Below are 14,114 nucleotides of genomic sequence, written 5' to 3'. Positions count from 1 at the left end.
ATTCCCCTGCAACCATTGTCAAAGCCTTTAAGGACTAATCAACTTGAGGCTTTAACTGCGCTTGCACGTAAATGGACGCGACATAGAAATCATCAAAATGAGGCACGAACTGTAATCGGTGTGATTAGGGATGTACTAGATAATCTAACCGATGAACAGGTATTTAATATTATTAGTATTTTAAACTATTCATATTTTTATTCCATTTTAAATAAAAATATGTTTCGTAGATCTTTATATGAGGCACTTATGTTTCACTACCCAAGAAAATTATGTGAGTAAAATGACGTATACATAGATTCTTGGTAAGTCCTTAAAAGCAAGATATTATATGACATAATGGTACAAAAAAATTATTTTGTAAGATTGTTCATTTTCACGTTCATATTTTTTTTTATTTTTCTGCCAATGTTGTTTTTATAATTATCTTACTTAATTATTTTTTATAGTTTATTTGGCAACCTTATTCGTGAGATGTTATTAATGGATTGCCTGAGTGGTGTCGATCGGGACAACATGTCTGGATGGCATAGGTACCACTTATTTATGGAATTTATCGTGAGTGGCACATGGTTGATCGTGTTGTGAGACAATTTGGTTATTTACAACATATTCCTGGATCGTGTACCCAATTTATCGAATATCATTTTAAGCGTGATAAACGATCCAAAATAAAACAAGAAGATATAGATGCATTTAACTACACACAATATTTATGGGAACAACGTCAAAATCGTATATTTCGACCTCCATTTGTAAGTGATCAAACGGATTACTTTTGTTGGTACATGAGGCATACCTGCATGTTCATTGGAAATCCACAACATGTTGTACAAAAAGAGTACAACACATGGCAGGAAGACATGAGGTATTAGTATGTATATTATGTAAATTTAAATTATTATGTCAATCTTTTTTAAATTTTTTGTTATTAATATTTTTTTTTATTCATTATAGGCTAAGGGTCATGAAATTCAGCATCCTCGAGCTCTGATGATTGAAAATGACGAAAATCAATCTAATGAAATAAGAAAATAAGCAGAGGAAGTTGCTCGTATTTCAATGGAGTCGATGAATGCGGCCTTTCAGGGAACGCGATTGAGCTTTGATCCTGATTACAATCATCCCACTCAATATGATGAACCACCACTAGTACAAGTATCTCGTCAATCATGACAAACAACACCAAGAGAGGGTGCACGTCGAGGTAGAAGGAGCGCTGGTGAAACAGTTGATTTTTCTGCAGGGCCCTCTAACACTAATGTGACGTCCCGAGCCTTATTATCCCATGTTTGATTTTTCTACAGGGCCCTCTAACACTAATGTTAATTTTTCTAGTCAGCATTCAGTTGGTTTTGTAACTCCACATGTTTCGATATTTGATTTTGCGCAATTTAGTTGAACTCAATATGGTATTCAACATGGTATGCGTGAATTTCCTATACATAATTCTCCATTTGGTGGAAGATTGAATTTTTCTACTGTAAGTATGATAATTTTCATAGAATTTTTTTAATTTTTTGTAAATTTATTAAATTTTTTTGCATATTTATTTAATTATAGTATTTGTATTGTATTATAGGTAACTGTGTCCGATGATTCAAGATTTAATATTGGGGCTTCACAAAATTTAGTTTTTAATAGACAAAATCTACCTCGGAGAACATCTAGGCTACACAAATCAACTAGATGTGGAACAGGCAGTCACTATCAAAATGAAGAAGATTCTGAAAATGAAGATGAAAATAAAGAGAAAGAAGATTCGAATTTAGAAGAATAATTTTTATGCACCTTTATTCTAAAAGGCTGAAATTCTTTTACTTGCAGAATTTTCTTTTTCTTTATGTCATACATCAAATCATTACTTTTTTATGTAAGGTCAAATTAATTATATAATGATGTTATAAAAATATATTACTTACAATATTTAAAATGCAGCAAGACAAATTAAATTCATGTTAACAAATAAATATAAAAGATATATTATAATATTAATAACAAGAAATAAAAATTCATTAACCTTAAAAACAAAACATAGTCAAATATATTTAAATCGAGTACGACATCGTGCCTTTGTGTGACTTGTCTCCTTATAAACACTACATTTTCTTTACATGCGAGCTGGAGCAATATCCATATCATTATTAAGTAGGCTTCTTACTTGCGTACCGCTTGTCCGCAAATATTCAGTATTTGCAATTAAATTAAAAGGAGTTGGTGGCCAATACATTTCATCACCCACTGTGTTAAATGTCTCAGTATGTTCACTGGGTTAAATGTCTCAGTATGTTCGTTTGTAATATTTTTTACTTTAGAATTTACTTACATATTTTGACTTGATTTCGCGAAGTCCACAAAATTTGATGGTATGCGAGCAAGGCATATGATAATTTCTCCATTTTTCACAAGAACATTTCTTACCTTTTGCAGTAACCTTGTGGACATTTCCACCTTTACCATCATGAGCAAAAGTAAGAATTTCAAAAACTCCATCACCAGTGTTGTAAGTCATCATATCTATGTGCCCTTGAGCGCTTTGATAATAATCATTAAATTTTTTATCTATCGCAAGAGGTCATGTCATATTATTTTAAAGTAATGCAATTGCAAGCTTGTTTCTTTCGACAAAACGATCAACGAGAGCTTTGAACGTCATTCGAACCATGGCAGTCATAGGAAGCCCCCGAGCTTTTTTCAATAAATCATTATATGACTCAGACACATTTGTCGTCATGGCACCCCATCTACGACCACCATCCTTATACATTGTCCATTTTTCCAAAGGAAATTCATTTAACCATTCATATGCTGCAGGAGACAATGTTTTCATTTGTTGCATCCGTTGTACAAACTTTTTCTTCTGATGCTCAGTAGCAGCCAACCATATTAGTTTTTCGATTTCACTATTTACAAGTTTTTTATTAAAATTTGTTTTTAACTGTCGTACATAAAATCTATGATATGTGTTGGGTGGACTCAATCAATCATAAGATTGAACACGTTGCAAGATTCCTTGATGACGGTCAGAAATGAGACTAATTTCTTATCGTTCACAAACAACATGTGTCATAATAACTTGAGAAATCATGACCAAGACTCAAAACTCTCACATGCAACTAAAGCATATGCAAGTGGAAAAAAGTTTTCATTCGCATCAGTCCAACCACAATTAATAATTTGATATCATACAAACAATAAAGATGTGGGCCGTCGATAGAAATGACCGGCCTACAACTTTTGAAATCATCAATGCTCTGTTTAAAATCCCAAAAAAGAAATTTAAGAATTTGCTCACCTTGCATTGTTGTAGAATAATGCTCCCACTCGATAATAGTGCCTGGATTGAATAATTGTAGTGCAGCCATGTATCGAGGTAATGCCTTAAATGAACTCTCAAAATCACCATAAACCATTCGAAATGCTTTTCTACGATCTTTTTGTGTTTTTCTATAACTAGGAGTATAGTGATGCTATCCTTTATAATTTCACGGATTATCTTAATATTATGTCTGGATTTTGCATAACATATGTTATTAATGAAGTGGCAATCATGTTATCATTCAAATTGAAATGATCCTCCTTATAATTATCTGTAAGACAAGTATGTGGTTCAACCAATTTTCCCGTCTTCCACATACCTCTTGAAATCTCTCTAAACCGAATCATCCAATAACACCCTAACTCATGACGCTTGCAAATAACTCTCCAACTTTTACTCTTGGATTGATCACAAAGAAATTCTTTTTTAATAGCAAGACTATATGCGCTTACTGCAGATTTCATTTGCATCTTATTCATAAATAACATACCTAGTTGCATATACAAAATAAATTAATCAACATAAAATAAAAAAATAAATAACTACAAAATATTTAGTTTCCAACAATCGAACCTGACTGGATTTGTTTAGGATTGTTTGAATTTCAAAGTGTCGTTCGAAGGATCCGTCATCTCTCGTATAGATAAAATCTTCTGCATTTTCTTCAGTGTGATCTAAGTATGAAATCGTTGTAGAATGATAATTAATACTTTGATATTCAACGGATACATTAGGTGCATTAGGTGCATTATCAGATCATCATTATCATCGTCATACATATCATCACTGTATCTTAATTCATGCTCGAAAGGTTCATCATTGTGCAACTCATCGACTCGTTCATCATCCATAACATTATTATATACAATTTGTGTACAATAATTCACTGCATTTTGAATTTGATCATACCTATAAAAATAATAATATAAATATATTACATATAAGAAAAATAATTTTAAGAAGTAAGAAAACATTACTTTATTTACCTATCAGTTGAATCCAATGACACTTCAATTCGAAGTAATGATCGTGAGTATATGTATGAATATATAGGTACATTGTTGTTTATGATATCGCTACATGAAAAGCGATATTTAAAAATATTTTTAAAAAAACTAAAATCACTATAGTAACAGCGATTTAAAAAAAAGTAAAATCGCTACAAAGACATCGAATTACTACCATTAAAAAAAACTAAAGCAGGCAGGATTTACTACCATTAAAAAAATTAAAGTAGATTAAAGTAATTTGTAGAAAATCGAAAAAAAAATTTACACAAATTTTACTACACAAAAGTACGGAGAATTATTTTTTGAGCAATTTTAAAAAAAATTAAAAAAAAATTATGAAAATCGCTGCCAGCGCAGCGATTTAATTAAAATTTTAAAAAAAAATTAGGAAATCTCTCCAAGAGCAGCGATTAATTAAATTTTTTTAAAAAAATGATACAAATTGCTGCAATGGCATCGATTTAATTAAATTTTAAAAAATAAATTTAAAAAAATGTAAAATCGCTGCAGTAGCAGCGATTTATTAAAAAACATATAAAATTTTTTAATCAATAGGAAGCGATTTAATTTAAAAAATACTAAAAAAATTTTAAAAAAATTTCAAATAAATAATAATAATAAAAAAATTTAAGTTAAATCGCTGCCTAGGCAGCGGTTTATTAAAAAAAGATTAAAAAAATTAATAAATTTTTTTAAATAGTTAAATTTAGCATTGCAACGATTTTGCTTTTTTCGGCGAGCAAAATCGCTGCTCTACCAGCAATTTTGCCGTTTTGGTTAAAATGAAAATTTATATACCGGTTTGGAATTTTTGTAAATATTTTATACCCTTTAGGCTCCGGACTCGAAATTTCACCATGTGTTTAACCATAGTATTTGGGAAACATATTTCATTTTTTTTAGAAAAATATAATTTATACCAATAAGTTTTGAAAACTATCAAAACTAACCATAAAACTGGTGCAATGTGGTAGTTTGGAGTGAGAGCAACAATTATCATTTCATCATGAAGTAGACAAAACATATGACTTTATTACCCTGAGCCGATTATTCATCATTTTCATTAAAAACCATATCATCACTTTCATGTTCACTGAATATTTCATTACTACTTCGATGTTCACGTAAAAAAAATGTAATGCAACGCAAACAACTATTATAGAGAGTATTTTGGTAAAAGATAAAAGTTTAATGTAAAATTTTAAAATTTGAAAGATCCCAAATAATAAGATTTGGTCTAAATAGATATTTGCCAAATAATGAAAAATTTTACGGACATTTTGAAAACGTATAATACTTCTTTGAAAAGAATATTTTAAAAATATTGTATAAACAAGATGGTACTTATATTTCTAGAGGGGAAGATATATTAAAAGAAAAAAAATACTATAATAAATTTGTGTCAATTCAAGTTTTTTTTAAACAATAACTTTCAACATATTTTAACAAATTACTCTCATAAATGATGAATTACATTCACGTCAAGCTCTATTCCGACTCCGTGTCTTGCTAAATTGATAAGAAGCTAACATTTTAGTAATAGTAATATGAGTTCTCCTTGTGCTTCCGTTTCCAATTATGGTGAGATTGTCCATTTTGTTGTAGCAAAATTAGATACTTTAATTCAAGCTAGGCTTGCGCTTTGCCCAATATGAATTGTGTTGGTGTTAAATGAATCTATCCAACTGCCCTTCTCTCACTAGTACCAGTAGAATTCACCTTTTGCTTGATATAATATTACAAACCTTTTTGAAGATACACTTGTTGAGGAATTGGATAAGATAACAGAATATGTGGCATGTATTCTTGTTGGCGAGCCCTTCCCGCATCAAACTTGGAATATGAGACTTCAATATGGGTACAAGTGTCACTCTTTATCCTGCAATTTGTTATGCACGTGAGAGTTTCAAAAATGTCAAGGACTATCCTGTCAAATTAAGTGCAATAGTCGGATATAGTGGTTGGCTACTCTGTTCAAAGCTTCCAGAGGGGATAGAAAAAGCTGCAGATCCATGATCATTTTTATTTTCCTTTCTATTTCAAAGATGATGGTCTCGTTCCAAATAGGTATACTAAGGAGTCTTCCCAGAAGTTGAAAAAAATCAAATTCGATATGACTGTTAAACACTAAAATCATTTTGGGCACTTCTCATATATGGCTACAGTCTCACATGTAAGGTGGAGATTGGTTCCATATGAGTAATACAAAATTTAGAGGAAACACATGAAACATATGTAGAAGAATATTTTTTAGCATAACTTTTCATTTTTAGCGACTTTTTGAAAAACATTGTTCGCGTGGAAACCTTTTTTTGGTTGAAGTGGAATGTGGCTAGGAGTTGAAGTGGAGAACTCCTCCATTTTAATTTGTTTTACCTATTTTTTTTTAATCCAATAAAAAAAACTATCTTTTTTTAATAACTTTTTAATATCAAAATAAAAAAATAATATATTTATATGTATATATATATATATATATTAACAAATTGTTGAACTGATAATTCACATTTTTTGTTACTAAAGTATTGACAACATTAATAATTGAGAAGGTGATATATAGATTTGAATGTGTTGTTTTTGAGGATATCATGAAAAAAATTTCATCGAGAGAAGTAAATGCGTTAGTACTATTTTTTCTTGATTAAGATTGTCATATTTATAGTTTTTTTGCAAGGTTTTTAATCAGATAAATTTTAGACATATTGTAAAATGTGTATATTCTTTTATTTTTAGATATTTTTTCTAAAATTATTTTAATAAGATACATTATTTATGAATATTAAAAAGAAAATATTATAAATTCAATGAAGTTAGAAGTTTTTTCTTAATTATTTTTACAAACTTGTGTACCAATTGAATAAGACAACATAATATATAAACATGAGTCTTAAATATGACCTTTAACTATGAGTTTGCACAAGTAGACACTTAAAGTTGTATAAAATTGAACAAATAGACACATTTATCCTACATGACATCATACATGTCAAATTTGTATCCTGCGTCTATTATGCCATATAGAACACGTGTGTCTACTTGTTCAATTTTTTACAAATTCAAGTGTCCATTTATGCACACTAAAAAATGAAGAATATAATTATTGTTGAAGCTAAGTTAAGAATAATGTTTATATATCAACAATAAGCTTATTAAACTTTGTGATGATATTTTGTACTCTATAGATACGATGTCATAGTCTTATGAAAGACACAATGGAGAACACCGAAATAAAATCTTTATACTCTCTCTCTCTATTTGTATATTCTCTTTTGGAGCTTTACNTAAGGAGGGATTTGTTAGTGCAACCTTTTTTCCTGTGTATATGAAAGATAATGACAAATTCATTTTTCTTTGGCCATAGATTGGTCCGAAGAACGAGACTCAACTTTTCACATTAAGTCTGTTGTTTCTTCGTAGCTCAATGGTAGATCAATCGCCTGTTTAACCAATTGGTCGTGACACGTCGCATAAACATGATAAATATTTATTTGTATTTTGTGTTATTATCAAATTAAATTATTTTAATTAAGCGATTTAATAAAATTTAATTTATATCAACTATTTATAATTAAATGAAATTAATATATTTACAACCACAAGTCATGCATTTAGATGTCTAGCTAGTTTACTAACATAATCTAAGTATACACAACTTATATAGTTTTGGTTATATATGTTGTGTATAGATATATATACAATATAACGTATATACCATTTATATATTGTGTGAATAGTTTTTAAACTAGGTGATACAATTTAGCAATATATTATAACTATCACTAATTCAAAAAAAAAAGGAAAAATCGTATGAATAACAACATATTAATTCAAATTAAATGTTATAATCATAGTTTATTTTAATTGTAATTCGCAGCAAACATATCCTTTTTTTTTGTCATCTGATTCGATATACAATTAGTCATTTTATACATTTTGGTATAAAGTGTATAAAATGAGTTTTTGTTGGTATAAAACGAGAGAAAAGTGTATATACAAATACAAATACATATATTTTCGTTCTATACACTTATAATTATACAAATACATATCTTATTATACAAATTACAATGCATAAATGAATTTATACAAAACTGAACAATTTACATAAAACTGAATGTTTGTAGTGAATTATACAAATCAGAAATTTCATAACAAATATAAAATTTAATATGTAGTGCACTTTTACAAACTATAACTATAATATATCAATGTAATTTTTATATTTATTATACGTGAAGCTTGTTGAAAAAAAGAATTGGACGTGGATCTGTAGATGTGCTCAAACGCAAATTTAGTTTTGCAGGGACAGAATTAGAGTAACATGATCACAGCCATGTGAAAAAAAAGGAAGTTCTTCATTTTATTCTTTGAATTACTAATTAACCTTTTGATAATTTGAGAAATGATAGCATCTAGACAATTTCATAATGTGATTACCTATACCTTATTTAAATCATGAAGAAATTGGAAAAGTGAAAAGAAAAGAAAAGGAAAACCCTACAAAAACAAAAATAAAAAGGAGAAACAGGTTATTTATATTTAATTAAATTTGGTTTTATACATTTAGCATACTGATACAATTAATATAATCAGGGGGACCCACATGTAATGGTGGGGTGTACGTGCACCCATTAACTTCGAAAAAAATTATGTGTATATATATGTCTATCTTGAGAAACTGATAGAAAATGGAATATAATAAAAAGTGCACCCATAATAAGCATTCAATTGCTCTTGGTTTGCTGGTAGAGGTAAGGAAATAACTCCTTGTGTACCCAAGTTCGATCTTGGTCAACAACACTTTTTTTAAAATATTATTGGTATACTAGACTCTTCAAATCCTGGGTACGCCTTTGAATATAATTATTTGAATAAAACCGAAAATTACAATTATAAGTCCTATGAATTTCACTTGGTTGACATTTTCAATTCAAACATTAATAAGACAGTTGAACAATATTTGGTTGAAGTTGATAAAAAGAAATAAAATATTTGTTAACACATAAGATTAGTGTGGAAGTAAAGCTTAATGTACACACAACCCTAAAAGAGAGATTTCACGTATCTTGCATTCTATTTTCTTAAAAAATAGGGAGATGAAATGGATATTAAAATTTAGAGATAAGTTTTACATGGTGATAGTTAGACTTTTATGTTGTATAGGATCAAATGTGTCAGTCAAAAAATCTCCGATTTATGAAAATATTGACGGATGTGCGGTCATACTAGAAAAATAGATTAGGAACAAAGATATGGATTAGGTAGGAGTGACCACGGCGGAAGGCAAGATACAAAAAACAAGATTGAGATAGTTCGAGTTGGATGTGTGAAAAAATAGTTATGAATGGTTTCAACAGAGATAGAGGTAGCTCGAGAATTATTGGAAAGAGATGATTAACATGACATGACACAATTTCAACTTAATGAGAACATAACTTTGATAAGAGGTTGTCGAAAATACGAATTAGGATGGATAATTAGTATGTAGTATGTTAGTAGTAATCATTCTTAACGCACTTCAATTATCCTATTATTTTATCGTGTTGTTGACCAGGTTCGATCCTGATCAACAAAACTTTTTTTTAAATATTATTGGTGCACCTAGACTCTTCAAATTCTGGGTACGCCTCTAAATATAATTATTTAATAAAACCGAAAATTACAATTATAGGTCTGATGAATTTCACTTAGTTGACATTTTCAATTCAAACATTAATAAGACAGTTGAACAAAATTTTTGGTTGAAGTTGATAAAAAGAAATAAAATATTTGTTAACACATAAGATTAGTGTGGAAGTAAAGCTTAATGTACAGACAACCCTAAAAGAGAGATTTCACGTATCTTGCAGTTCTATTATCTTAGGAAATAGGGAGATTTATAATGATGCCGTGTATAATAATGTTGGATTGATGAAATGGATATTAAAATTTAAAGATAAGTTGTACATGGTGATAGTTAGACCTATTATGTTGTATAGGATGAAATGTGTCAGTCAAAAAATCTCCAATTTATGAAAATGTTGGCGGATGTGCGGTCATTCTAGAAAAATAGATTAGGAACAAAGATATGGATTAGGTGGGAGTGATCACGGCGGAAGGCAAGATACGAAAAATAAGATTGAGATAGTTCAAGTTGGATGTGTGAAAAAAATAGTAATGAATGATTTCAAGAGAGATAGAGGTAGCTCGAGAATTATTGGGAAGTGTGATTAAACATGACATGACACAATTTCAACTTAATGAGAACGTAATTTTGATAAGAGGTTGTCGAAAATACGAATTAGGATGGATAATTAGTATTTAGTATGTTAGTAGTAATCATTCTTAACGCACTTCAATTATCCTATTATTTTATCGTGATGACTTTTTCTCCCCAACATGCTTTGAATGCTGTTTAAATTGTTTTGTCTTACTTTCTTTACTTGTGCTAATTTTTTTCTTAAGCCAAGTATCTAGCGGAAACAATTTCTTTATCTCTCTAGTAAGATTGAGCTTTGCATACACTTTGTTCTTCTCATACTCTATTTATAAAATAGATTATGTATGTTTGTAACGATCGATTTCCGTCGCCATTGAAAAGCTGAAGCGGAAAAATTTTGGACCAAAAAACTTTTTCGTAGTAACTTGAAATTTTTCAACTTAGTTCAGATTTGGACGAAATCGGAGTCAATGAGGTCTAGAAAAATCTGCTAATAAATCAGAGATCTAATTATGATTTTGATCATATTAGTAGATAACTAAGACGTTAAGGAATCGTACGACTTTATGAAACTGAATTCGGGTGAGTAGAATTTTCGAAACTGATCATAGCATGAACGAGTATTTTCTGAGTGTCATGGGATGAAATTGTGTTGTGAAATGGGGGTTTGAAATTCTTAAATTTGCTCATTATTTCTGTGCAAGCTGCTAAGACGAGATTTTTCCAGCGAGACGGAGTCGCTGTAGCAGGATGAGGACCACTGTGGGGGGATAGATGCGACTCAAGTCGGAAATAAATCCCAAAAATATTTTATCATGCACTTTTCGACCTTGGGAGATAAGGAACGACCCCGTGTCTTTTCTTGACAATTTTCCACCATTCTTGAGGTTAAAGGTAAGGTTTTCACTCTCCAAAAATAATTTTTAATTCGTAAAACTTAATTTCTTGTGTAATTATCGATGAGGGAAGGTTTTGATATGAGATTTATGTTGCGAAACACCCTAGTTTGGATTTTGAGCTCATGGGTTTGATCTAGGATTGATAATGTTGATTGTAATTCGGGCAATTAAGTCTTGTTTGTTGATCCTCGTATTATATTGATTGTTTGTAAACCAAGAACAAGCGGAAATAAAGAATCATGAAAGAGAAGAATCAAGTTTCTTAGGGATTCAAACTTTGTTCGAGGTAGGTGATAGTTATGATTTTATGTCTGTGTGATATTTATTTGTAATTACTTCATTATAATGCATGTATGTATGTGAATGTTGCTTTACTGATCACATTAATTGTTAATGAAGATGATTGAATAATTGTATGCCATGAATTATGACTTGATTGTATGATTATGAGAATGTATATTGTGATTGTGATTGTGACTTGTTGAATGGATCGGGTGTTACGTTTTGACACATTAACTTGAATCGGGTGCCACGTTCCTACGAATATATGGGATCGGGTGTCACGTCCGACACACTAGTTTGGATCGGGTACCACGGTACACTAACACTTTGGGTATAGGTTCCGTGAGAGGACCAATGACTTGGCATAATTGTATATTTGAGATTGTGAAATTATAAGTTGTTTGTAAGTGATAATTGATATTGTATATGTTCGGTGTATGCATGTTTGTTATTATTGTAATAACTTGTATGTTTCACCTATTGAGATAGCGACGTGATCTTACCAGTACACTGTGATTGTGTGCTGATATCGCACTTGCTCTTTATTTGTTGAGTACAAGGTATCTTCAGGCGGCTACTGACATACCTCATTTAGAAGACCGGTAATCGATCAAATTCAAGGGTGAGCCAGTTCTTTTGGGCTGCCATGAGTTCTCTTTTTGTTTATGTCCACATCTTCGGACTTAGACTAGTACTTTAGATTTTCTTGTGTTTAATTGGGTTGTACCCATTTTGTTAGTCTTGCGCTCCTTGTTAGAGTTTTGGTACTTTGAAACTTTCAGGTTTTAGACATTATTTTCGCATTTGGTTGTTAGACTTCGGTTGGAGTTTATGGGAAACTCCCTATTTTCCCTTTCTTAGACATTTAAATTTGTTTTCGTATCTTTAAATGCTTTAGTTTTTGATTGAATTCGTTAGTTTGGGTTGTAGTAATGGTTGTCCCACTGGAGGATTAGTGTGGGTGTCAATCACGACGGCCTGGGTCGTGACAATGTTGTTGTAAAATTATGTTTCAAAACATAGTTTTCTTAACAAAACTTAAATTTTGTGAACTAGAGATTTCACCAATATTGTGATTGTTTGCGACAAACTTTAAATATATGAAAATAAATCAACAGAAGCAAAATCTGAAGAAATAAAAAATTTTATTGATAAATTGATGTGGGTACAATTTTGTCATATTTTAATCTCTTTATAAATATCCCATCCCATGAATCTGTGAAACATTCAAAATGTCTTTTAAAGAGAATACTCCATAATATTTCATCTGTCCAACAATAGTTGTCCATTATATTATTTTGAAAAGTCCAACAATACTTGTCCGTTTTATGAAATCAAATAATCGTTTGGTAGGGCGTATTAGGAAAAATAATGCATGTATAAATCTTGTATATTACCAGTACCTTGTTTGGTGTTCAACCATTAGTTATACACTCTATTGTATATTAAGGTGTGCATTGCTAATATCATGGATTTCTAGGTATTACAATGCAATGATTTTAATGCATGCATTAAAATGATAAAAGACTGGAGGGTATCTTTGTATATAATTTTTTTGACGCAATACATACTATTTGTAGTGCATCAAACCAAACAATGCATTAAAATAATCAATATATAATTAATGCAAGCATAGCTAATACATGCATTACTAATTAATGCAAATATTATTAATACACTCTATTTAATATTATTCTTATGCACTCTACCAAACAACTCCTTGTCCTAATCTACCCTTATCATTAATTATAGTCATTTTTTTAATTACATTTTTCAAGACAATATTGTATTTATTATATTCGAAGGGCGATATAATAAAATTATCCTTTTATTTATAGTTTTTAAGGAGTGTATCAAGTTAATAGTGGACAACTAGTGTTAGATAGAGAGTACCTTTTACATAGGCATGAGTTAGAATTTAGAGTAAAATAATCTTCAAGAACCTAACTCAAATAGAACTCACTCGGTAGAGGCGTCCAAAATTTGATATCTACAATGATGTTTCAAAACATAAAAACTCATTATTTACATATAGTGATAACCAGAGGAAGCGCCAGTCTTATGTTAGGGTTTATTCGAACCCCAACTAATAAGATATGGTTAAAATTATTTTTTATGCATATACAATAGATATCAAATCTTCATGTGAAAGTTTGTGTGTTTAATTCAATTAAAATTTTTAGGTCCGTCACGGATGATAACCGACCATTATTTGCAAATATTGAAACTCTACGAATAATGAATTACTAATAAGTGCGTAGGTTATTTAATATTTTCCAGTTTTTTGTTCTTTTATAAGCAAAAGTTTATTTTTACACGTGACAAATTTAAAAAGAATAATTTTTTATTTATTTTTATGAAATTTGAGGAGTAATTTATTTTCCAATCATATAAAGTTGAGGGAC

General features: G+C 30.0%; 1 protein-coding gene and 1 pseudogene across 1 annotated transcript; one reads left to right on the top strand and one right to left on the bottom strand.

Annotated features, from left to right (window-relative positions):
- The first annotated feature begins 524 nt into the window (after nt 1-524).
- On the top strand, nt 525-1,780 carry LOC107001579 (annotated as a pseudogene).
- Nucleotides 1,781-2,311: 531 nt separating this feature from the next.
- On the bottom strand, nt 2,312-12,845 carry LOC114074303 (the record flags this gene model as incomplete). Its single annotated transcript, XM_027912160.1, is given in 2 exon segments — nt 2,312-2,860; nt 12,801-12,845. Coding segments are annotated over 2 exon segments (594 nt in total), but the record flags the coding sequence as incomplete, so codon positions are not given.
- Nucleotides 12,846-14,114: the final 1,269 nt, after the last annotated feature.

This window comes from Solanum pennellii, chromosome 10 (assembly GCF_001406875.1).
Source record: "Solanum pennellii chromosome 10, SPENNV200".
Lineage (NCBI taxonomy): Eukaryota > Viridiplantae > Streptophyta > Magnoliopsida > Solanales > Solanaceae > Solanum > Solanum pennellii.
The sequence above is the reverse complement of the archived record's forward strand: the minus strand, read 5'-3'. Positions and strand labels throughout refer to the sequence as shown.